This window comes from Oncorhynchus mykiss, chromosome 16 (assembly GCF_057628025.1).
Source record: "Oncorhynchus mykiss isolate SJ-2025 chromosome 16, ASM5762802v1, whole genome shotgun sequence".
NCBI classification, from domain to species: domain Eukaryota; kingdom Metazoa; phylum Chordata; class Actinopteri; order Salmoniformes; family Salmonidae; genus Oncorhynchus; species Oncorhynchus mykiss.
In genome coordinates, this window is record NC_143037.1 from 41213129 (window position 1) to 41239298 (window position 26170).

The 26170-nt window shown below is 43.5% G+C and overlaps 3 protein-coding genes across 6 annotated transcripts; 2 read left to right on the top strand and 1 right to left on the bottom strand.

Moving 5' to 3' along the window:
* Positions 1-388: 388 nt before the first annotated feature.
* LOC110491916 (protein kish-B) lies at positions 389-2049 on the bottom strand. Its single transcript, XM_021565763.3, has 3 exons — positions 1911-2049; positions 1474-1605; positions 389-1221 (listed from the first exon to the last, which is right to left on the bottom strand). Exons 1-3 carry the CDS (start codon positions 1918-1920, stop codon positions 1139-1141), a joined length of 225 nt encoding a protein of 74 aa, XP_021421438.1. The 5' UTR covers positions 1921-2049; the 3' UTR covers positions 389-1138.
* Positions 2001-10940, top strand: zgc:195245 (protein FAM107B). 4 transcript variants are annotated; one of them, XM_021565759.3, is made up of 5 exons: positions 2001-2135; positions 6008-6047; positions 6264-6435; positions 9545-9689; positions 9983-10940. In XM_021565759.3, exons 1-5 carry the CDS (start codon positions 2004-2006, stop codon positions 10085-10087), a joined length of 594 nt encoding a protein of 197 aa, XP_021421434.2. In that variant the 5' UTR covers positions 2001-2003; the 3' UTR covers positions 10088-10940. The 4 variants fall into 4 exon arrangements, with proteins under 4 accessions (XP_021421434.2, XP_090058779.1, XP_021421436.1 ...); XM_021565761.3 differs by lacking the exon at positions 2001-2135 and adding an exon at positions 3129-3393; XM_090202653.1 differs by lacking the exon at positions 9545-9689 and having other exon boundaries at positions 2004-2135; positions 9983-10066.
* An 859-nt stretch (positions 10941-11799) lies between these two features.
* On the top strand, positions 11800-24685 carry inavaa (innate immunity activator a). The gene is made up of 10 exons (XM_021565764.3): positions 11800-11935; positions 18036-18129; positions 18746-18879; positions 19095-19217; positions 19848-20088; positions 20348-20401; positions 20508-20763; positions 22017-22178; positions 22506-23262; positions 23391-24685. Exons 2-10 carry the CDS (start codon positions 18075-18077, stop codon positions 23484-23486), a joined length of 1878 nt encoding a protein of 625 aa, XP_021421439.3. The 5' UTR covers positions 11800-11935; positions 18036-18074; the 3' UTR covers positions 23487-24685.
* The last annotated feature ends 1485 nt before the right edge of the window (positions 24686-26170 follow it).

Here is a 26170-nt window from a genome sequence, read left to right on the forward strand (position 1 = left end):
TGACAGGGTATGGGTGGTATACAGATGATAGCCCAAGTCCATATTATGGTTCAAATATGCAAAGAGAAACGACCGTCCATCATTACCTTAAGACATGAAGTTCAGTCAATCCGGAAAATGTCAAGAACTTTTCAAGTACAGTAGCCTTCATTTAAAACAAATTAAAATCTGTATTTGAACTATTTTCTACATTGAAGAATAATAGTAATGACATCAAAACTATGAAATAACACTTTTTTGGTTACTTCATGATTCCATGTGTTATTTCATAGCTTTGATGTCATCACTATTCTTCTACAATGTAGAAAATTGTAAAAAATAAAAACTCAAATAAAGGCTTTGTCCTGTCCAAACTTTTGACTGGTAATGTACATATAAATACCTTGTCAATTGTTAAAATGCATTTATTTACTGTGATATATTTGAAACACTTTGTTTCCATGTTCACCCTCATCCACATCTTAGAAAATCACACTTATAAAAACATACACTTTGCATCACTGTAACAAGGGACAAATTACTGGCAAATGTTAAGATGTGGTTCAGATCATTAGTGTCATGTTTCATGTCAAATGAATGGCTATATTATACATTGGTCCTGTGTAGGTACATTAGTCCAAAGTCCTGAACCCCAACAGCACTAGTCACACAATGGTGAAGCCTCACTCTTCACTCAAGTAACTGGCAGTAAATTCAACAAGACAGGCACTTGGAATATATTTACACCAGTACCATTTGTCTTGCAAAAACCCCCCACATAAAATCTCGAAACTCCTTCATTTGAATTAACAGAAAGAGATATATTAACCACCCCATTTTGACCATTGACTGCACACAGGGGGACACTCATGTTGTTGATCTCTGTGTCAGTCAGTGTATTTTTCATCACTGTTCCAAATAAAATAAACATCTCACTTCAGAAAGTGAAGGGTGTGTGGCGTGTTGACAGACAGAAGACCACATTTCAAAAGCGTGTAGCCCCGTCCTCTTTTCTCGCCACATTGTTCATTGGTTCCAAGCTCAGCGGCAGTGTCCATGTAGCCTCGTCCCAGATCTGTTTGTGCGGTCTTGCCAAATCCATTGTTGTCATTGTCAAACAAATCTGGGACCAGACTAGACAGTCCAGCCTCCTATTTGGTCATTTTAGAAAGAGAACGTAGAACGCCATGGTCACACAGGATAGAGCCACTGTCAGGTGAAGTCTGGTCCCAATCACAGATGCTGTTGAGCCAATAACAAAGACAATCAAGGTGATATCAAGTTGTAAAAAACATCAAATTTCACACTCATTAGAAAAGCCAGTGGAGGTGTCTGCAAAATGCACAAGTGATATGCATGAACTTTTAATGAAATCATGCTTAACTTTCTCTTTTAGAAAGCATATGTTTAGGGGTGCCTGATTTAACGCTGTTGACTAATTATCAATCTCTGGTATGTTATTTTGGGAGGCACCATCTTATTTCTATTAAATACCTTTGAAGAACACCCCCCAGACCCCTCTCTTCTCTGCCAGCAGCCAGCCCTTCACTCGAGGCACTTTCTTCAGGTAAGCACACGTGCAGATGAACAGCAAGCCGAACACCAGTAAACCATCGAATGAATACACTGTTCAGAGAAATATACTAGGCATTATAGCAAATTGATGTATACATTTCACATATTTGTTTTGTACAGTTTTTGAAATTAGCTAAAGTTACCGAAATGGGCATTTCAAGCAAGTTTGAATATCATTTAGGGCTTTTGACATTAATGGCTTGTGCTGTGAGCCACGTCTCCACATTAGCTAACTTTAGCTAGTTGGCTTGCTAACAACACCTGAACTTCCTGGTGGCTAAAGTTAGTTAGCTAACTAAGTTAGTAAGCAACTGTACTTCCATTTGTTTCATGATGCCGAAATAAGCGTCGCATACCGTTTGCCATTTTCACAGGTTGTGGTTACTGCCAAAGCTTTTAATATCAGTAACGTATCTGTATGCTTCTTGTCGTTTGTTTAGTAGTTATACATGAGCGACTTCTGTAAACAGGCTGATCAGTGGAGCTCGAAATACGTCGATTTGAGTGCTACTGGAAAGGAAGGACTAATGGATCGACGAGCAAGCAGCATCACAGGAACAGAAGGAATGCTGGAAGCAAAGGTAGGCAGCTACGACATTTGTATTTGTTTGACCAGATAAACATTTACATGTATCTGAGTAGTAGGAAGATCTGATGGCTTTTGAGACACACTAGCACACGAAAGCCAGTTGCAAAACCATTCTATTCCATATCTGGTACAATAATGGTGCATCTCTAAGTGGAATCCTTTCCTTTTCTACTTCCAACTGCATTCTGCACTGATTTGAAGAGCTAAACTGGACCTATGTGATGTTTCCAGATCTGTGAGGAAAGGAGACAATAAGAGGAAGCCACTTTAGACTATTAAAATGCACCCCATGTGTGGGAAAATCCACCTCTCTCTATTCACATTTAGGGATGGTTTTCCTAACAGATTGGTCCTGGACTAAAAAGCGCTTTCAATGGAGAATCTCAATTTGTGATGTTTTTTCAGTCCAAGATTAGGCTTAATCTGTGTCTGGGAAACCGAATGTCTAATCCTATATATAATCTAAAGTAGCAAGCAAGCATACTCTATCACTCTTTTACTCCCCCGGCCTGTTGGTTCATGTAACATTCCAGTATTAGACTTATTGAAAACACCCTACAGTAATAGCAACCATATATTAATTCATTTACTTGAAAGCATAAAGGCCTTAGACCATGTTGTCAGATTTACTAGACAGCATTAAAGGGCTCAGCTGTCAAGGAGTAGATTCCCAAAGATGCTGAGAGGACTGACATGTTATCTTGGTTTAAAAGCAGCATAGCAACTCCGCTTGTTTATTCTGCATTACATTACATTTGTAATTTGGAGTGGTTAAAAGCAGCATTGATGTCCACGGCAATTAGCTAATCTGACGTCCCACTCCCTGGGGGTTGTGGTTAGTGGTGAGGCTTAGCTTGCGTCTCAAATGGTGCCCTATTCCTTATGTAGTGCACTACTTTTGACAAGAGCCCTGGTCAAAAGGAATGCACTATATAGAGAATAAGGGTGTCATTTGGGACGCAACCATAATCTTGAATAGCGTAACGGGATTACAGGGGTTGCCTACTACCACTGTGTGTTGACAACTGGTAGGTTAAGACATTGAACTGTAACCTACAGGCAGTCTTCTACTCAGCGACCGCACTACTATGTTGGATTCGGAAGCCAGAAAGAAGCAGACACTTGTCTGTCTCGAGGTGTGTGGCATTTGACAATGGACTATTGAATAAGAGAGAGGGGGATCTTGTAGCTTGATAGAAATGGGGGACTGTGGCGATCGTGCCATGGACGGGTCATACAGCACAAAGAAAGTGAGTCTATTTATTATCGTCTGAACTCCTGTCTGAACTGGAGGCTCAACGGTCATGTCAGGTTGTCTGTTGGCCACCTGTCACAGGTGGTGGTGACCATAGAAATATAATTATGTTATATTTCTATGGTTAACAGCTGATTCTGTTCAACACAGAAAAGTATCTGATCTGTGATGATGGTGATGATTGATAATGTCCTTTAAAGATTGGATTCCATGTTCATTATGCATTAGTCCAATGGATGGACAACATTGCTTTCTGGATTTGAGATGTTTTTATGGGGTTATATTCAAGGCAGAGCAACAACTTTACAGTGTCTATATTTAGTCAGTAATAGACCATTACAGACAGTGTGTGGAAGGACAATTGGCCTAGCGTCATCCGGGATAGGGGAGGGTTTGGCCAGGGTAGGCCGTCATTGTAAATAAGAGTTTGTTCTTAACTGCCTTGTCTAGTTAAAGGTTCAATTAAACAACACAATAAATAATAATGTTACCACTAATGGCCACAAGGTGGCCAAGTGGGCTGTCAAAAATGGGTCATCTGAATCTAGCTAGAAGGGACGAACTTCTTATTGAACTGGTTTGACCATAAACTGATGATATAGTGATACAAATTCAATCTAAGAGGTTGTCACCTCAAGAAATGAATACATAGTTGTTGTGATTTAGCACAATGATATGAAATGGAATTATGTGTGTCAGAGTTTGATGTAGTGGTCTAATCTAGACCAGTAGACTAGATTGGACTGGTCTGGATGGCGACTGGCATTCACGCAGTCCTTAACTTTGGATCTGTCCCAGTCTCCGTCCCCGGCTTTGTCCTCTTAATCCTCCATTTCCAGATCAACACCCTGCTGGGACCTGGCTCCAAGAGGGAGGGAGGGGGAGCGAGAGAGAGGATAGTTCTTGGCACCATACTGTCTTTAATATAGAGTGACATGTCTTATATGGCACATTTCCATGCAGGATTTACACCAGTGTTTTACCCAAAAGGCTCAGACTTTTCTAGTTCCATCTACGTGGACCTGCAACCGTGTCGCACTGGGCCATAGCTCCGTCAGACATGCTCTCACTTAGGGCAAAAGCCAGGCCACTGATACTTTCCCAGCTGGAATTTACATAACAATGGCTAACTGTGAACTTTAAGAACTTTAACACCTTACAAAGCAACTGTTTTGATTATGCAGAGGTTGACTCTTCTCTTCACAAGTCCTCACTGTCAGCCCTAGCTATGGAAACACAATTTCCGTAGTATAACATAAGGGTGTATACACTATTGTAACACCGACGTTAAAGTCGAAAAGCGGCAATAGACAGACATGCAGGCACAACTTGGCACAGCATAGGGCATGCTGGGTAGTTGATGGGCTGCAGGACCAATAGCAGTCACTTCCCACAGCCTCCTTTGTCTCCAACATATTATGTGTGCAGAGTCATCAGTCCAGCACGCAAGACAATCTAGACCTGCAGTGTTGACATTACTGTGGCCTGGAACAAGATGGGTTTTGACTTTGTCTGTTTTAGTGAAAGGCCAGTCACAACAACTGCAGTCTGCCATCTGCCCGCTGGTTAATATGATACTATCCATGAGGCCTCCTTCCAAACAAGAGTTGATTTCAACTACTGGGTGTGGCTGGCAGAGGCATGTGCTCTGCTGTGTGCGGACTAGAAGGGACAGTCTGTTATGATGAGTTGATTCTCTCTCACCAGCTGTGGTAGCCATTTCTGTACTTTCAATCGTAACACTTTACAATACATTCACCTTCATAAAGACTTACACAAGTTTTATATTAAGGCATGGTTTAAAAAGTTGCAAAAGTTGTTCAGTTCTAATAGCTTGGTGTTTTCTTTTCATCGGCCTCCAGGGTATAATGAGAAGGACGAAACATCCATCGTTATGTACCACGATCTCTCATTTTTGTTGATTTTTGCCATAAAATAGTTAACATGGCATTGTTATCACGATGACATTAAAGCTCCTGTGGTGATGATGAGCTTGAGAATGGGCCAGGGAAACCTTGGCAACCTTGAGGGTGGAACCAAACATTTGATAAGATCTGACGATCTGAAAGGGTGATAAGACGCGTTACATAATTCAGTCGTCAGCCATCGGCTCCCTCTGTGCGACAGCGCTTTGAGTAAATACAGACGACATGCGTTAATAGCCTAGCCAGGGATGGTACTTCCTCTTGTAGCACCTATGTAATTACACAACCTAGATCCCACAGGGCCAATCAACAAGCAGCTTGATTAACCAAGGGACGACTTGATTACCTAGCATATTGTTTGATTAAAAGGTGTTCTGTGATGGATATTGTTTTGCACTATAGGAAAATAATACACACACACACACACACACACACACATCTACAGCAGATTCTGGAGATGGTGATCAAATAGCATGTGGAGCAAACGTTGAAAGAGATTCCACTATGTGGCTCATTGACAGTGTTTTCATCAGTTCTCTCTTTTACACCGTATCCTTGGTACCATGTGGTGTGGCTGTGTTGTTCCCTACTGCATCATATTACAGGACCACATGCAGTGCAATGTTTGTTATACTCTGCTTGAGTTAATTAATGATTTCCTCTCTCTTCTCCCTCACCTTTCAGGTGCTTCCTCAGCGGCCAGGATTTCGACACCACCGAAAAGGTATATCTATAGTAAAACCTAGTACTGATTCAATTCATTAATTATGTGATCTAGATTTGATGGTACAAGTTGACTTGTGCTAACCTGAGTTCCTGTCCATTTTTGCTCTCTTGTCAATTCCTTATGGAATTTCCTGACAGCAACAGAGCTGGCAAGAATCAGGCTAGACTTGTGCCAAATCATCTGAAAAATAATGAACCCTTTCCTCTCCTGGAGAGAACTATGTGTGCCGAGAGCCCCTGTCCCGGCAGTCTACAGAGTTTAGTGAGGTCCCGGAGGGGACTCAGACCCAGTCCCAGCAGCCGCCCAGGGTGAAACTGAATGGCTCCACTGTGGAGACACCCAGCCACCACGACCTGCACCGCGAACTACTGCTCAGCACCAAACGGTTGGTTAATAATATATGCCATTTAACATACACTTTTATTTAAAGCGACAGTCATGCGTGCATACATTTTACGATTGGGTGGTCACGGGAATCAAACCCGCTACCCTGGCATTACAAGCACCATGCTCTACCAACTGAGTTACAAAGGACCAACTTGAAATAAAGACTCACATATACAATTACAATATACACAGAAATAGACTAAAGGTTCTATTATACAGTGCATTTGGAAAATATTCAGACCCCTTCCCTTTATTCACATTTTGTTGCATTACAGTGTTGTTCTAAAAATAGATTAAATTGTCCCCCCCTCATCAATCTACACAATACCCCATAACAACAAAGCAAAAACTGGTTTTTAGACATTTTTATTTACATAAGTATTCAGACCCTTCACTCTGAGACTCGAAATTGAGCTCAGGTGCATCCTGTTTCAATTGATCATCCTTGAGATGTTTCTACAACTTGATTGGCGTTCAACTGTGGTAAATTCAATTGATTGAACATGATTTGGAAAAGCACACACCTGTCTATATAAGGTCTCACAGTTGACGGTGCATGTCAGAGCAAAAACCAAACCATGAGGTTGAAGGAATTGTCCAAGACAGGATTGTGTCGAGGCAAAAATCTGGGGAAGGAAAATGTCTGCAGAATTGAAGGTCCCCAAGAACACAGCAGCCTCTATCGTTCTTAAATTGAAGAAGTTTGGAACCACCAAGACTCTTTTTTAGAGCTGGCCGCCCGGCCAAACGCAGCAGTCGCGGGAGAAGGGCCTTGGTCAGGGAGGTGACCAAGAATCTGATGGTCACTCTGACAGAGCTCCAGAGTTCCTCATTGGAGATGGGAGAACCTTCCAGAAGGGCAACCATCTCTGCAGCACTCCACCAATCAGGCCTTTATGGTAGAGTGGCCAGATGGAAGCCACTCCTCAGTAAAAGGCAGTCCGCTTGGAGTTTGCCAAAAGGCACCTAAATTACTCTCAGACCATGAAAAACAAGATTTTCTAGTCTGATGAAACCAAGATTGAATTATTTGGCCTGAATGCCAAGCGTCACGTCTGGAGGAAACCTGGCACCATCCCTACGGTGAAGCATGGTGGTGGCAGCATCATGCTGTGGGGATGTTTTTCAGCAGCAGGGACAGGGAAACTAGGCAGGATTGAGGCAAAGATGAATGGAGAAAAGTACAGAGAACCTTGATGAAAACCTACTCCAGAGTGTTCAGGACCTCAAACTGGGATGAAGGTTCACTTTCCAACAGGACAACGACACTAAGCACACAGCCAAGACAACACAGGAGTATCTTCGGGACAAGTCTCTGAATGTTCTTGAGTGGCTCAGCCAGAGCCTGGACTTGAAATCGATTGAACATCTCTGGAGAGACCTGAAAATAGCTCTGCAGCGACACTGCTTTGTAATTATGGGGGTATTGTGTGTAGATTGAAAAAAAAAATGTTTTAAATCAATTTTAGAATAAGGCTGTAATGTAGCAAAATGTGGAAAAAGTAAAGGGGTCTGAGTACTTTCTGAATGCACTGTACGTCTCAAAAGTTTTAAGAAAGATCACATCTGCCAATGCATAAACAAAATTAATGGTGCAGATACACTACATGGCCAAATTAGTGGATTCTGCTATTTCAGCCACACCCGTTGCTGACAGTTGTATAAAATCGAGCACACAGCCATGACAAACATTGGCAGTAGAATGGCCTGTACTGAAGAGCTCAGGGACTTTCAACATGGCACTGTCATAGTGCCACCTTTCCAAAAAGTCAGTTAGTCAAATATCTTCCCTGCTAGAGCTGCCCCAGTCAACTGTAAGTGCTGTTATTGTGAAGTGGAAACGTCTACGAGCAACAATGACTCAGCTGCGAAGTGGTAGGCCACACAAGGTCACAGAACGGGACAGCCGAGTGCTGAAGCTCGTAGCGCGTAAAAATCGTCCTCGATTGCAACACTCACTACCGAGTTCCAAACTTCCTCTAGAAGCAATGTCAGCACAAGAACTGTTGGTCGGGAGCTTCATGAAATGGGTTTCCATGGCCGAGCAGCTGCACACAAGCCTAAGATCACCATGCACAATGCCAAGCATCGGCTCTGGAGCAGTAGACACGCGTTCTATGGAGTGACAAATCACGCTTCAACATCTGGTAGTCCGACGGAGGAATCTGGGATGCCAGAAGAATGCTACTTGCCCCAATGCATAGTGCCAACTGTAAGGTTTGATGGAGGAGGAATAATGGTCTGCGGCTGTTTTTCATGGTTTCAGGCTAGGCCCCTTAGTTCAAGTGAAGGGAAATCTAAACGCTTCAGCATACAATGACATTCTAGAATCTTCTGTGCTTCCACATCTAGAAATGGTTTGTCGAGATCGGTGTGGAAGAACTTGACAGGCCTGCAAAGAGCCCTGACGTCAACCTCATCGAACACCTTTGGGATGAATTAGAATGCCGACTACAAGCCAGGCCTAATCGTCCAACATCAGTGCCCGACCTCACGAATGCTCTTGTGACTGAATGGAAGCAAGTCCCCGCAGCAATGTTCCAACATCTAGTGGAAAGCCTTCCCAGAAGAGTGGAGGCTGTTAGAGCGGCAAAGGGGGGACCAACTCCATTTGAATGCCCCTCATTTTGGAATGAGATGTTCGAAGAGCAGTTGTCCACATACTTTTGTCCATGTAGTGTAATTGTGTGTGGGATAAACCATATTGGTAACTAAATGATGGTGCTTTTATTCCCAGTTGTAGTGTGTGTGTATTCATTTGCATTTATATGTATGGCTCTGTCTGCCTCATGGCATGGCACATACATACTTGTAATGACATTACAGTGACATTACAGTTCACATGTGATACACTGAGGCCTGAGGACGGTGTATGTCATACCCTTTTCACGCAACCATCCCAACTCGATCCGTACTCTTCTGGCTTTGATATTTTCTTTTCACGTTGTAGACAGAAATGATGGCACCGCTTGGCACAGCACAGAGCAAGCTGTGCCTGCATGGTCTCGCAACTATGTTGGATGCAAACCAGGCCGGCACAGTACACCCCTGCTTGGCTCAGTAGTGTGAATATGTCTGAATATGTTGTCTGTTGTGCCTCCTTATAGAGGCCTGTTACCGGGAGAGAAGCCTGAGCTGAAGCGAGTCCTGGAACAGAGGAGGCTGGAGCAGCATAGAGAGCAGGAACTGGCTCTACGGCCTCCTTTAGAACTGGAGACTGAACTACGCAAGAGACAGCAGATACTGCTGGAGGTAGTACACAGACACACACACACTATGTAGTTAACAGTAAGAGGATAAACAAATGGTGTATTTACAAAAATAGGCTATGACCATGTTTGAGAAGAAAAAAGTTACTGGATCCAGTGTGACTCAGTTGGTAGAGCATGGCGCTTGCAACGCCAGGATTGTGGGTTCGATTCTCATCGGGCACCAGTATGAAAAAGTTGTTATAAAATGGATGCACTCACTACTGTAAGTCACTCTGGATAAATTAATAAAATGTCAAATGAAGTGTCTGAAATGAGTCTACTTTTGTGTTTCAGTATGAGCAGGAGGAGATCAGGCGTCGAGAGGAGCAGGAGAAAGGTGTCCCTGAGTTTGTTCGCGTGAAGGACAACCTGAGGCGCACACAGGTGTCTGGGCAATGAAGGCCACATGATGCTCTGTCCCTTCCCATCACCCCCCGCAGCCTCCCACCACAAAGGCTCTGGCTGCGGCCCGTTTCTACACCCAAGAGTCCAAAGACTGCACTTCTACGCCTCCCTCACCACAATGGTCCTGCCATTACAATGCGACCACCCTCCTGTTTCACCCTCCACCAACCTCCACTGTGCCCCATAACCTACAGCTATATGATGAGGGTCAACTTCACTGCAGCAAGTTACTGAAAAAGACTACTACTGGGACTGATATGCATCTCTTGCTGGACTGTTTATACTTTGTGAAAAAAACAAATAAAGAATAAAATAAGAAAATGTGTGAAATGTAAAGCAATGTAGGAACTGGTCAATAGGTTTCAATGTAGGAACTGGTCAATAGGTTTCATGTAGAGAATGTGAGTGAAAGCGCATAGGTCTACTGTAAATTATGTGTATGTTCAGGACAAATATTTTGTTCTTTATGAATAGAGTCATTATTTTTCTAAGTATTTTGTATTATTTTACTAGAAACACTTTTTGTTTTGAAGTATGCATTCAAGTCAGTCACTTGGTTTACAGCAGCATAGTGTCAACGTGTAAGTGTGTTCATTTTTGGGTTTGTTTATTTCTTTCAAAGTCCATAAATTAAGTATAGGTTACTCCACTATTGGACACATGACAGTGACTGGAACTCTCGATTTTGTCGTTAAAGCATTAGTTGTCACTCATAGCTAAACCACCAATGACAGATGGTATTAGTACTATTCGTTTAAATGAATTGTTTGCCTGTTCTTGTTGCTCCTTTTCTTTTTAAGCAATGTGTTTATCAAGAAGACAATAAAGATTTCCAGGATTACAGTGATTCCTTTTTCAATAACCCTTGTGTTCTAGAATCTACAGGGACAACAACTTTGAGACTCGATACTTGGGTAGCTCTCCTGGGCTCAACAGTTCCCTCTCACTGCGGTCTTTCACATGGCAATAGGACTTAATTAGCTGATCTTTTCATTCCATCACGGGATGAGCAAAAAAACTGGCCATCTGGAAGGATGGGGGAGGGGTAGCTATAACGCCATGCTCTTCCTCTCCCAGTAGTAAAGCAGTAAAGGGATGTCCGCGGGTCTGGGGGTGGGGTAAACATGAGTTGCTTATTTAATTTAAATGTATTCTACAATCCATAATTCTCCTTGGGTGACTAAGTAAATGCTTATATTACTCATTTATAACTGTAGGGCTGGCTAATAGCCTGTCTGAGAAAACTAGTCTAAATTCAGCATTGTAACATTTTGGATGCATGTCACGCATTCAAGTCAGTGGGCTGTAAGTCTAATGCTATTTATTATTCAAGCTACAGGCTCCATCACACTCCTACCAGCCAGCTGTCCACCGGCACTCGCCTCTGCCTCTCCCCCAAACTTTTCTTTCCTCCAGCTATCATTCTCTACTATAAATGTCCCCCCTCCGAGTGTCGTGTGCTGTGTCAATGGGGCAAAGCGTGTCTGGAGAAAAAAATGCTCGATTGAAAATGTTCCTTGTAGATAGGGGGAATTAACCAACATAAAGTTACATTTCTTTTATTTTTTTAATCGTTAAGAAACTATACCACGTAAAATAAGAAGTGTGTCAAATTCACAACTCACAACAGTTGATCCAAGTACAACTCATTTGCATTTGGGAAACTGAACCCACAGCTCAAGTGAGACAACCCTCTCTCTTTCCAGATAATGGTATGATCTAAGGACAGATGTCCCACCAGAGAACGGAACGCCGCCCCCCAATGCCCATCACACATCTGACTTGAGAAAGACTCGGCATGCTGTGAAGTCCTCAGGATTGCTGGACCAACGCGTTTAGAAGGTAAAAACATTCACATTTTATGAACGTATTGTTGTTATATGGGAAAAGGAGAATACAGTTACAGTGACAGGGTATTTCACTCTGGTTGAAACAATGTAGACAGGGATAAACTATGGGCAACTGATACAAAGTATAATTCGATGTTATATTGCAGCTATATGAGTTCTGTGTGACTGAGGAGGACTTTTTCAACTCTGAAAAGTATGCTTTATTTCAGACATCAAACATTTTGTTTTACTCTAGATGAGTCACTCTCAGACATCCTGTTATTTTACATGGTTATTATTTGTCTGATAAACTGTGAGTCGTGACAATTGCTAAACAATTGCTAAACGTTTACTTCCCAGAATAAAAATTGCAATAGTCCTGGAATATTACTCAGCGAGAGTGTGTCGAGTCTAAACACACTAGTCATTTCAATGACACAATAATGAGTAGATCCTGCCACATGTTGAAGGCTATTTAACACAGGAAGAGGAGACACAAGTAGCTAATGTAATGGTCTCACATAACAAGCCTTTTGTCTGAACAAAAAATTTCCACTACACAAGAATGTTGTCCATTTGAAATAGTTGACAAACAACTCCCACTGACCTGTAACACCTCAGTGTTAATTCTGCTTCAGCACTTGCAAAGTTGAATTGTTTACTTGTGACAAGCACATAGATGATTTGACAAAATGACCCGTAGGGTAAAGGAAAAGAACCAGAGATACTATGAAAGGGCGAAGAAGCTAAGTCAGTCAGTCACACATCCTGTTACCATCATTTACAGGGGTTGACCACTATTAACTCGTCTTGAGGCCCGGAGAGTCAAAGAAAGCCATATGTCTTGATCTTGGAGAACAATGGAGGATCTCTGCTTAGGTCTCTGTATTTATATTGTCTTTGGTCTGCAACAGAGGTGCTGTGTCTGGCTAGAATATGGCCTCCACCTCCAGGGACCAGGGAAGTATGTGTTGCTCATTACTGTAACTTTTATTATTGTCTCCATTGGAAAACTAAGCCTCTAATAATGATGACACCGTTCTGACACCTCCCGAGTGGTGCAGCGGTCTAAGGCACTGTATCTCAATGCAAGTGGCGTCACTACAGTCCCTGGTTTGGATGCAGGCTGTATCACATCCTGTCCTGATTGGGAGTCCCATAGGCCAGCGCACAATTGGCCCAGCGTCGTCCGGGTTTGGCCCGGGGTAGGCCGCCATTGTAAATAAGAATTTGTTCTTAACTATATATAGTATTGATGGGCATTGGATTGGAGTTTCATTTAGATCAATGATGATCAATAATCAGTCTGCTGATTCATTCTCTCCATTCCCTCTGTATATATATACAGACAGAACAGAATGGATCTATTTTGCTCAATGGATGTTGGCTGTTGACCAGCCTCTGAAATCAGACATACTGTAAAGTCGTTTGGTTTCTTCCATAGTATCAGCATACCCTAGAGAATCTTAATTACAGGCTTCACATAGGCCTGGTTTAGTTTCAGTTGAACACACATGCGCACGTACACATACACACACATACACACACAGGCATCCCTCACTGTTTCCTAGGGTAGCTAGCCCCCGTTGGTAATTCCAGCAGCCTAGACCCGACCACAGTGGTAATGCAATGGTGGTGGTGGGCTACATTCCAGGAGAATCCCAGAGACACACACACACACACACACACACTCTTCCAGAGGCTCATGGGATTGGATGGTGGATAACAGGGAAAGTCTGGGAGACAGACAGTGAATCCTCGCCATCATCCTCTCCTACTATAAACAAACTGTTTCCCGTTGGATGCTTCATTTTCATGGTCCAGCGAGCAGAGGGGAATGAGGATGGGTGTAACCGTAAGCTACTATCCTGAGAAACCCTCCTTAGATAGCTGTCATCGTTTGCTGTGATCATCATCACAGGACTGGTGTAATTAGCTTGTTATGACAACAGCAATGAAGTAATGTGCTATAGGGTGGAGCATAAGGTAATGGCAATACTTCTACAGGAAATGCTGAGCTAATTGGCTATTCTTGACCCAATGGAGTGATTTGTTGATTTTCAAATTCACCCCTCCTCAGTCCTCACCCTATGTTTTCAACAATCATACTTGTATACAGTATGAAGACTATGGCAATATTAAATGTCAATATGAGGATGTCAATGCCCTGGGGAAAGGCTACCTACGTAAGAGTGATGTTAATTGACTACAGCTCAGGGTTCAGCACCATAGTTCCTTCCAAGCTCATCACTATGCGAAGGGCCCTGGGACTGGACACCTCCCTCTGCAACTGGATCCTGGACTTCCTGACGGGCCGCCCCCAGGGGGTGAGGGTAGGCAACAACACATCTGCCACGCTGGCCCTCAACACGAGGGCCCCTCAGGGGTGTGTGCTTAGTCCCCTCCTGTACTCCCTGTTTACCCACGATTGCGTGGCCCGCACAATTCCCAACACAATCATTAAGTTTGCAGACGACACGACAGCCTGATCACCAATGACGATGAAACAGCCTATAGGGAGGAGGACAGAAACTTGGCAGTGTGGTGCCAGGACAATAATATCTCCCTTAACGTGAGCAAGACAAAGGAGCTGATAGTGGACTACAGGAAATGGAGGTCCGAGCATGCCACATTCACATCGACAGGGCTGTAATAGAGCGGGTCGAGAGCTTCATGTTCCTCGGTGACTACATCACTAAAGACCTATCATGGTCCAGACATGCCAACACAGTAGTGAAGGGGGCACTACAATACCTATTCCCCATCAGGAGGCTGAAAAGATTTGGCATGGGCCCTCAAATCCTCAAAACGTTATACAGCTGCACCATTTGAGAGCATATTGACTTCTCGGCATCCGACCGCAAGGCGCTACAGAGGGTAGTGCGTATGGCCCAGTACATCACTGGGGCCAAGCTCCTTGCAATCCAGCACCTCTATGCCAGGCGGTGTCATAGGAAGCCCCTAAATTGTCAAAGACCAACCACCCAAGTCATATACGGTTCTCTCTGCTACCGCAGGGCAAGTGGTACCAGAGCGCCAGGTCTGGGACCAAAAGGCTCCTGAACAGCCTCTATCCCCAAGCTATAAGACTGCTGAACAGTAAATCAAATGGCTACCCAGACTATTTACATTGACCCCTGTTTATTATCTATCCTGATTGCCACTTTTACCCCTACCTACATGCTGGGGTATTAGCTTAATTACCTATACTACCTCGTGCCCCTGCACATTGACTTGGTACCGGTACTCCTTGTATATAGCCTCATTATTGTTATTTTATTGTGTTACTATTTCCTATTTTTTATATTTAGTGCATTTTTATTAAAAACATTCTTACTTTTTAACTCTGCATTGTTGGGAAAGGGCTCTTAAGTAATTATTTTACGGGAAAGTCTACGCCTGTTGTATTCGGTGCATGTGACAAAAAAAAAGAGTTCTGATGTTTTGCACTCTTTCCCCACCCTATGTTGTCAGTGCTCACATACAACGATTATACGGGAAATGTTGTATGTTTTGGCATAAGTTTACAACTTCTAGAAGGTCCTGAATGATGCTGTATCCCAACCCAACTCTTCCACCCACCCACTCAGTAGATGTAGGCTCCAGGTAACCACAGACATTGTGAAAGTCTTAGGAGAGTTATGGGGTGTAAGTGGGCAAAATACCACATTACCCTGCCTCTGCCTGCGTCTGATTAGCCAGTTCCTGTGTTCCTGTTGCCGTCTCAGTTTTATATTATTCATGTGGCTGCGTCAGGGAGTCTAAATCCCCCTACCTCACTCCACTCCACTTCACCCACTCAGACTCAGACCTGTTCATTTCCTCTCTTTGAGAGGAGGTATTCTAGCCTGGAATCGAAAATCATATGCTCTGAATGTGCTCTGTTTCTGCTCATATCAGTTGTCATTCTAGGCTAGAGTTCCTCTTCCTTCCACTGTCTCACTGTAGGCCCCTATCTCAGCCACAGCTCTGTTCCTTTCCCCGCTCCTCCTGCTCTGTTGTCTCACTGTTGGGCCAAGCAAACCACCACTCCTCCTCGGCTGGAGCTGGATCCAGCCCATCCAGAGGTGTCAGCAGTTATTGAACCCACAGTAGATTATGCAGACTGGTGGCTGGATACAGGGGATATGGAGCCTTTGTTTGCCTCTGTGTTTTCAGCCAACAGCGCTAGACTATAGCATGCTGTTCACTCATTGTGCTGCTCTGGCTTTCTCAAAGCTGCATCAGTCCACATGACTTACACTGCTGAATGGACAGAGGATGGGCCGATATAGGCCTACCCAGCCAGTGGGACTCAACACAATAACATCCTGGCAAGGGGTTTCTCATGATCCCTACAGGAACAGGCCTGATACCCATCTCTAAACATCACTGCTCTAGATAGGACCAGTGGATTACTTGGACTTGGTCACACACAGCGGCTAAGTCTACATGACCTGAATGTGAATAGAGACATGAGCTACATGAGCTCCTTCTGTCCGTTGACATACTGAAGTTGTGTTTTTAGACATAGATACAGAAGATACATATCAGCAGCCCCAATAGTTGCTCGGTCTGAAGGAAGTTATTTCCTGTGTTATAAACGTCTTCTGGTGTGTCCGAAATGGTATCCTATTCCCTAGATAGTGCATGACTTTTGACCAGTTATGGTCAAAGGATGTGCACTATACAGGGAGTAGCGTGCCATCCTACACATACTTGTACTACTGACCTGTTACAAGGGATGGCAATGATATCTTATAATCTTGTTAGCTGCCATAAAGAAGTCCTTTGTGATCTGCTGAAATGTTGAGGAGAGGAAAGGTACAGCTACAACTGATGACAGACACGTGAATGAAAATAAAGTTATTCACCTAGAAACTAAATATAGATTTTTCTAGTCTTATCCTTAGTTGACGTCCTCAACTCCCCCCAACTCATGTCAGATGACATGAGAATCACGTCTGTCAATGAGTCAGCCTTCACTTACTCTCCTGCTATACAGATGTAAGATGTCCATTTGAGGCAGTTTGCTACAGCAGGAAAATAATCCTGCAGCAACTGGAAATTATGTGGATTATAATTAATGGACATTTTTTGTTAGGGCAAATCAAGTCTGACATTTTAAAGTGAAAATTACAAACTTTAGAAGCTTTTTTAAACATTGAATAGACGACAAGTTTTCATTTCCGGGTGTGCAGGAAAATGATCAGAAACAAAAGAGTGATCCAATTAAGATCCTACATCTGTAGAACCCAAACATGATTTTCAACTTGCTATTCTGTCCCCTATTCTGGGCTTTATATGTCACTTTTAGACTCTTGGGTTGGCTTCAAGGACCACCTACAGTATATAAAGTGGCAGATTATTGAATAGTCCATAAACATGAGTTGCACACATACACATTTTTTATGTGTTCTACAGTGTGAGAATGTGTCAGTGAAATCAGAGATGTGCCAAATCATGAATCTCCAGTGGCTTTAAGTGAGCTGTCTGATGCTACAGAGACAGGCTAAGCATTGACACATTCTTCCACTTCAAAAGCCCCTTGAGGGTTGTTTCTCTGGACACCGATTGAATGGAGAGCTGGTGTGTGTGCGTCTGTGTGTGTGAGACTTTGGGAGGGGGGAACAGGTGCAGTCCATGAGAGGGTTAATTTCCTTGCCTTGCAGCCATCTGCTTTCTTCCGGGTGCTTTTTGCGGGTCCGTCCCTTTAAACACCCTCTGACATACCTCACGGCGACACACAACACACACACACCCTCCCGGAGAATGGTGTTGTGCCCTGTGACCGTCGCCATGGCGCCCGGTTTTGGATTAACCCCTGGACCCCTCGCACATGTGCCGAGTCAAGCATGGAGGCTGCTGCCTATTGTAATAGGAGAACAGGGGAGAAGAGGATGGAAGCAGGGAGAAGAGGGAGATGGGGGTAGCACTAGTGGGGACTAAATCAGTGTTTAAAGAGCCATTTAGCATCAGGGGTGGGAACGGATGATTGTGCAATATTTTGTAACAGTTTTTTAGGTGAAGCAATTTTTCACTTTCCTGAGTGATCTAAACATTGGATATGTTTTTTTGTGTGAATAATGATGATTTATACAATCTGATGAAACTATTTAACTCTTTTCCAACAGGTATTGTTTTAACACTGTGAAGAAGACCTTCCAACAGCCATGATGGATAAAGAGGAGATCAGTGACACTGACAGTGGGATCATACTCAACTCTGGTAGGAGCTTAACACATCAACAATGCTGAACTTTAAGTCTAGGTGCAGATATAAACTTTATAGAAAGCACTGAACATGTTATTAATGCTGAGACCTAAATATTTAAGCTGTTTTTACAATTGTATGTGCAAATATTGAACTTCAGGAGCTAGAAATTTAGTGATAGTATAGTTTCCTAAGGACTTGAAGCGAGTCGGCCATCTCTGTCGGCGCCATCTTGCATCTAGTAGGTTAGCTACAGATGTAGGATCTTAATTTGAGCCAGTTTCCTACAGCATGAAAATAATCCTACAGCAACAGGAAATGTGAATTATTATGTGGATTATAATGAATTAACAATTTTTGAAGAGGTTGATACATTTTTCACACGGTAAAATCAGTCTGAAATGTCAAAATGGAAATTACAAACCTTAGAAGCCTTTTTTAACCTCAAATACACTATAAATGGTACATTTCCTCAAATTAAGATCCTACATCTGTAGAGAAAACATATAATTCATAATGATCGTTCATTTTGTGATATAAGCTCCAAATGTGGCACCATGTGATGCCTATAATGGGGGCCTGTGCTCTGTTTTAAACGCTCCATTAACATCACCTCCTATGTGTGATGCAGGTCCCGACAGCCCCACGTCGCCGGTCAAGGACTTGACCACTCACACCCGGGCCATGAGGCTGAAGCATCAGGTTCTGGAGGAGAAACTTGAACTGTGTCTACTGGAAATCAAAAAACTCTGCATCAGAGAGGCTGTGAGTAGTCACACTGGAATTAGGGATCTAGTCAACACAGCGTCTTACCCATTATAGCAAAAGGACATCCTCAGAGTTTGAGGTGATATTTGGGAACGTGATCATGAGAACGTGATTCCAAATCACCTCTTCTACATTTAGAGTTGATGGTTAAGATATAAGAAGTGTGTGTTTACAAACAAATCGACTTGATTTGGGATTTGCTTTATTTACAGGAGCTGACAGGAAAACTGCCGCCAGACTACCCTTTACTGCCTGATGAAAAGCCCCCTCGCGTTCGCAGGAGAATAGGAGCGTCCTTCAAACTGGACGACAGACTCATACACCAGGATGGAGAGGTACAGTATAGGCTACTCAGTTTGGTTTTGTTTCTTTTGAAATGCAGCCAGGTGTAGCAACATCTCTCAATGTCTTGCAAGGTTCAGTACAAAGTTCATGTATTGCAGTTTTCCCAAAGTCTTTTGTAAAAATGTTAAATAATTGCTCTTCCTGCGTGTGTCGTAGCTGTCTAAGGCACTGCATCGCAGTGCTAGAGGCGCCACTACAGACCCGGGTTTGATCCCAGGCTGTGTCACAACCGGCCGTGATCGGCAGTCCCATAGGGCGGTGCACAATTGACCCAGCGTCGTCCGGGTTTGTGGAGGGTTTGGCCAGGGGGGCTTTACTTGACTCATCGCGCTCTAGCGACCCTTGTGGTGGGCCTCGGTCGTCTGCAGGGTGACCTCGCTCGGCCGTCAGTTGAACGGTGTTTCCTCTGACACATTGGTGCGGCTGGCTTCCGTGTTAAGCGTGCAGGTGTTAAGAAATGCGGTTTGGCTGGTCTGAGTACACATGACTCGACCTTCGCCTCCCGAGACCGAGTTGCAGCGAGGAGACACGATCGAAATTGGGGAGATAAAGGGGATTTTTTTTTTAATCCTGTTATTTGGGTTCTTGACCTTGATCGAAGCTAAAAACCCTCTCCACAGGATTCAGAACTCCACTCCCTAGAAGCTGACCTGGCCTTGCAGCTCCAGATCGTTGAGGCAGCTCGTAGACTCTCAGTGGAGGATCACCTGTCTAAACCACAGAAGAAGAGCAGGCTGCAGCAGTGCAAGAGGGAGGAGAAGAAAGTCAAGGATCTACAGGAAGCTGTGTTTCAGCACAGGATCAGGAAGGAGTGCTCCTCTCCACCAACTAACAAGAAGAATAACTCAGCCAAACACAGAGGTGAGTTCTGTGCATTTGCTACTTCTGCCCCCATCTGGACACATTGGGCTCTGCAATCTGCAGACACCTTAGGTGCCTTTCTCACTCAGTCCGATGGAGGTTGGATGGATGGATTCTCTATTTTTTAATACACAATTGTTTTGTTATTGAATCACTTAAGCAGTACATTTCATAAGAATTACGCTACAATGTTGATAATTTGCCCAACCCCTTCCCCCAATTGAATAAAGTCTTGAATAAATCCTCTTTCTGTCGCCAGATCTGTGCATTTCTGATGACAGCTCCCTGTCTGATGCAGTGGCCTTGGACGATGGTGAGTTGTTATCAACTAACACAGTAGAAATGCCAATACAATTCAACACCTCCAAAGTGTCATCATGTCTGACTCTTACTATTATGTATCCTCTGTCTATCCATAGACGTCGACTCTGGCCCTCTCTCTCCCTCAGCGTCTGTAGACCCTCTCCTGCAATCCTCTGTGGGCTCCCTGTCCCTCCAGTCCTCCTCCTCCCAGGGCAGTCTCCAACACTCCTCTGGCCAGAGCCTCGTCTCCAGCTGCAGTGTGGAGTACCCTGAACGCTCCCCCATCCAGAACTCCCCTTGGAGAGAGTCTAGCCTGGACCAGCCCTACCTAAGACCCAACAAACCCCTCTCTGCCTGCAGCAGCAGGTCCAGGTAAGAGTCCACGTCCTTTTTGGATTGAAACCCTGTGGACTAATAATCCAGCTAGCACAGTGGATCTGGTCCGATTCCGGCTGAGAGTCAGACTCGGACGACGTCAAGTGGCCCGAGTTTGGGCCGCCTTCGGCAGTATTACTTATGGCTGGCATGCCGGGATTGAGCTCGGGCCGATTCCTGTGTGAGTTATCATCTGGCCCAAATGTATTACTTGGGGCTCGGGCCGATTGTGGCTACTCTCTGGCAGATGATTACACCAGCTGCTTTATATAATTAACATTTCATTATTTATTTTTCCATGTTTTCTCATTGTTTCTGTGATCAAAAAATAAAATGAACATTTAAATGACATTTTTTAAGAGTCCTATTTAAGTGGTATTTTAGTATTTTGATACTTTGTGCAAGGCAATTGATAAGCATGAAAAGCCTCACGAGTGGCGCAGACGTCTAAGACGCTGCATCACAGTGCAAACTGCGATGCTACAGATGCTGGTTCGATACCCACGCTGGCCGCGACCAGGAGACTCATGGGGCGACGTACAATTGGCCCAGGGTTGTCCTGGTTAGGGGAGGGTTTGGCCGGCCTGGACGTCCTTGTCCCATCGCGCTGTAGCATCTCCTGTGGCGGGCCAGGCACATGCACGCTGACACGGTCAACAGGTGTTATGGTGTTTCCTCTGACACGTTGGTGCCGGCTGGCTTCCAGCTTAAGCATGCATTGTGTCAAGAAGCAGTGCAGCTTGGTACGGTAGTTGCAGTGAAGGGACAAGACAGTTGTAAAAAACAAATGTGTGGATGGGTAAAATTTGTATGTATAAAATGTATAATAGTCATATTTAATATGACTAAATTGGGATATTTTGTATACATTTATTTAAATTAGCATCAGGCCGCTTCTGGGAGGATTCTGGTAAGATGCCGGCAAAGTCGGATGAATTCCGGTAGACAGAAACGGCCCGATATACTTCTGCAAATTCTGGAAAGTCATTCATGTTGATTCTGGGCCGAGTTCAACACCTGATTCCGGGCCGATTCAATCAGTTCCGACCCCCCGGAACTAGGGGGATTCCTCATTGCTAGCTGGGAAAGGTGGAGCAGCTGACTATGCAGGCCCTACTTCACTACTAAAATATTTATTCTGCTCAGAACCCCATAAAAAGTGATTTGCTTTTGACTACATATACTTTTGAACTAGCAGTTGTTATACTCCTGCCCTGCCCCCATCTCTATCTCCTTCTTTCTCGGAGCAGCAGTCCAGTAGGGACCCCAGTGTTTCCTGCAGACAGTAGAGTCCTGCCCTCCCACTTCCCCTCCATTAAGAACCTGGCTCTGAGGCATGGACAAACCCACTCCTCCAGTGCCCCCTCTACTCCAGAGCTGAACGTACGCAGACAGTACTCACAGTCCTTCAGGTAAACAACCAATGCTTCAGGACGTCAACACCATAACGCAGAATGTCATCACCAGCACACACAACGTCAACACCATAACACAGAATGTCAAAACCATAGCAACATGACGGTGTTGATTAGCTTTATTGTGTCTTCTTATGTGTCTGTTGTTGTGGACTTTGGTTGTAGATTTTTCATAAGTAACATCAATTATAGTCATAAAATACATTGACTAATACATGTAATAATGAAGTTGCTGTATTAATGCACGTTATAGGGAGAGAGACATACACAAATTGCATCACAGTAGTTAACTTTTTTCTCCCCTGTCTATTTTCCTCTTCTCAGACTTCCCAAAAGTAAGCCCGCTCATGACCTGAGTGAAGGACGTGGGCGTGCCAGGTTGCCACGCAGCCGGCCGGAGTTCCTGGTTCGGTCTCCACAGTACTCTCCCCAGCTCTTGTACCAGTCCAGCTCTGAGGACAGCAGCTCTGAACACTCTGTCCCCTCTTACACCAGCTCCCCCAGCCGGGACAATCACATAGATAGGGAGGGCCCCGCACCCACCGAGGTCCCCAAGCTCTGCCCTCCTCCCTACGGCTTCCACTACGGAGCTAAAAGTCCCACCAGCCCTGCGTTCAATGGCTCCAACAGCCACAGATTTTACAAGAACAACAACCAGCACCAGTCCTCTCCCAGTTTGAGAAGGAGAATGGCGGAGGAAGGCCACTGTTCCCCTCTTTCTCCACAGGACTTGGACAGTCCCGTGGGGAGGGATCTCTACCTTTCCCCCTCCAAGGCCCCCCAGCCCCAGTACAGTCACTGGCAGCAGGAGAGACAGGGCCCCCCACCGTTATCCCCCAGGAGAGTTCTGAAGCTCCCACTCCCCTACACCCACCTCGTACGTACCCCGTCACTGAGGGAGTACCCCAAACACCTCGCCCGGGTGCAGCCCAGGGAGATGGTGTCAGAGGAGCTCAAATCCTGGCACCAGCGGAACCAGTTCCAAAATCAGCTCCAGAAGTCCCGCCCGGGTTCCCTGGAGCGGCAGGGGTCATTCAGAGTAAAGAGCCCCACGTCCCCTCACCTCCCGCCCTACATGCAGGTGACAATGCCCTCTAACACCCACCAGCATAACACACATTGATCTTAGCATAACTAGCCTCCCCCATCTATATATTAAAACATATAGATATAGAACTAAAGGAATGTGAATGTATTGTTGTGTTTCAGGGTCCCCACCAAAAGGTGATCCTCCAGAGGGCTGCAGATGGAACTCCAGTGCAGTGGTTTGTTGAAGAGGACTCAGAGATCGTTAGCCAGGTGTAACCACAGCCATGTATACTGCATACGGTGCATAATTATATGTGTATATCTATACAGTATATGTCTCTGGCTGTAACCAGGGGGGAGTCGCCCTACTGCAGTATGCTATGCTACACACGAGGAGCGAAGGACCCTCTCTAAACTATTGAGTATGTCTGTATTTATTGAATCAATGGACTCTGTGAGATTATACTGTATGTCCCTGGTGAGGGACAACTGTCCTTGACAAAATGCAGAAGACGACCTTGGCTCCATGGGTAGTTGGGTACCATAATAAGCACCTAGCTCTACCACTTGTGACATATGTATTTTAATTCATCTTTATGTAAAGAAAGTTTGTAATTTCTATGTAAGGCGCTTTGCCAGTTTATTTATTTTATTTTGAAAAGAAAGTTGATATTGTGAGTCAATTTGATTATTTTCTACAGGTTAAATATGCTAAGTTTTTACAACAAGTTTCATACATTTTTAACTGGCTATAACATTTCAAGATTACTGCTTACTGTAGACTCTCTTTGTGTGTGGTACACATATTTGCACAACAAGGTTCACCTAGGTTCCAAATTAAATTACGGCCTTCCTAATATAATCATTTATTTCTTTAATAAAATGTTTAGACTGTTTTCTTTCTCTATCTTTCTCTAACTGCCAAATCAGTTCTGTTATACTCACAGACATTATTTTAACAGTTTTAGAAACTTTAGAGTGTTTTGTATCCAATACTATCATGCACATGCATATCCTAGCTTCTAGGCCTGAGTAACAGGCACGTTTTCCTCAAGCAGTATAGGCACAATATACAAAATAAAGGAAACACCAACATAGTGTCTTAATAGGATGTTGGGCCACCACAGCTTCAATGCGTCTTGGCATAGATTTTTGGGGGGCAGTTTCCCGTAACTCACTAGAATTTTATTACATCATTTTTCATATTTTTGAAAATAGTGTTAGGGAAAATGCTAGAAAGTTGCTGTTTCTCCTTAAGCTGTAGTACACTAACAATAACACGAAATAAGCTGAATGTTAACCTGTTAAACTATTCATTTATATTAATCTAAGAGGCCTTTGTTTCTAAGTGGTTGGTTTGAAGCATGATTGTGTTGGATGTTTTCACTGCATTGCGGTTTTGTTGTGGTACTAACCAGTTGATTATATCAGTTTTGATATTGTTTGTATATTTATAATAAAAAGGCTTTATATTACTGATTCTCAAAGTGCAATTTCTTTTTAGAGAGATTCATTTGGAGAGGCATTTGTTTCTAGTCAATATAGAATATCATAATAACAATATCATTAACATATTTTAAAACTCACCATGTGAAAGTTTGCACACAAAAAAGAAAACACAGTAACATTGTCCTACTTAAATGGATTAATCACAGGATTGAGACGTGATTCTTTCAGGAATGTCTATTGGGTGAAGCTGTTCAATGACCAATCAGAAGTCAGGTCAGAACCAGGAAGTGCTTTGTCTGTCTCCTTCAGGAAGTGTTTGTGTTAAATCTCATCAGCTCACAGCAGACGTTCAGGACCGAGCCAGAAAAGGATGATCAGTAGTATCACACAGCAGAGCACTACCAGATACACACTGAGGACAACCCAGCGGCAGTGCCACATCCAGGGGGCCAGGGAGCGCTCTCTGCACATAGGGCCACACCTAAAAAGAGAGGCTGGGTGTCACTGTCATGGCAATAAGGTATGGAAGAATAAATGTTGAATTGCAATATACTTCCATAGTAGTGACATCAGAGAAAGTCAAAGAATAGCCCCCCCACACATTGACTTACAATGCTACTTAATATAATGTTTACATACCCTACATTAGTCATCTCATATATATATGTACATACTGTACTCTATCATCTACTGTATCTTTATGTAATACATGTATCACTAGCCACTTAAAACTATGCCACTTTGTTTACATACCCTATATTACTCATCTCATATGTATATACTATACTCGATACCATCTACTGCATCTTGCCTATGCCGTTCTGTACCATCACTCATTCATATATCTTTATGTACATATTCTTTATCCCTTTACACTTGTGTGTATAAGGTAGTAGTTTTGGAATTGTTAGGTTAGATTACTCGTTGGTTATTATTGCATTGTCGGAATTAGAAGCACAAGCATTTCGCTACACTCGCATTAACATCTGCTAACCATGTGTATGTGACAAATACATTTGATTTGATTTGTACCGGTACCCCCTGTATATAGCCTCGCCATTGTTATTTTACTGCTGCACTTACATTTTTAAATAATGTTTTACTTATCTATTTTTTACTTTGTCTTAAAACTGCATTGATGGTTAATAGGGATCCCTTAACGCTCGAATCCCATTAGATTTGACAACATCCAGTGAAATTGCAGAGTGCCAAATTCAAACTACAGAAATATAAATATTTAACATTCATATAAATACAAATGTAATACATCAAAATAAAGCTTAACTTCTTGTTAATCGAGCCGCTGTGTCAGATTTCAAAAAGGCTTTACGGCGAAAGCACACCATGCGATTATCTGAGGACAGCGCCCCGCATACAAAAACATGAAAACCATTTTTCAACCAGGCTAATGTGACACGAAAGTCAGAAATAGGGGTATAATAAATGCCTTTACTTTGAGGCACAAATGCCTCAGTGACACAATGAATGGTTGTTTTTTTTCGATAAATTCC

Bases quoted from the DNA above. Each gene is read 5' to 3' on its own strand.
- LOC110491916 (XM_021565763.3), bottom strand. The intron at 1,222-1,473 runs GTATTTAATAGA...TTGGCTCAACAG, and splicing joins CTGGGGGGTGTTCTTCAAAG to CATCTGTGATTGGGACCAGA.
- zgc:195245 (XM_021565759.3), top strand. From the start codon at position 2,004: ATGAGCGACTTCTGTAAACAGGCTGATCAGTGGAGCTCGAAATACGTC. The intron at 6,048-6,263 runs GTATATCTATAG...CCTCTCCTGGAG, and splicing joins ATTTCGACACCACCGAAAAG to AGAACTATGTGTGCCGAGAG. The intron at 9,690-9,982 runs GTAGTACACAGA...TTTGTGTTTCAG, and splicing joins GACAGCAGATACTGCTGGAG to TATGAGCAGGAGGAGATCAG.
- inavaa (XM_021565764.3), top strand. From the start codon at position 18,075: ATGATGGATAAAGAGGAGATCAGTGACACTGACAGTGGGATCATACTC. The intron at 18,880-19,094 runs GTGAGTAGTCAC...CTTTATTTACAG, and splicing joins AACTCTGCATCAGAGAGGCT to GAGCTGACAGGAAAACTGCC. The intron at 20,402-20,507 runs GTGAGTTGTTAT...GTCTATCCATAG, and splicing joins TGCAGTGGCCTTGGACGATG to ACGTCGACTCTGGCCCTCTC.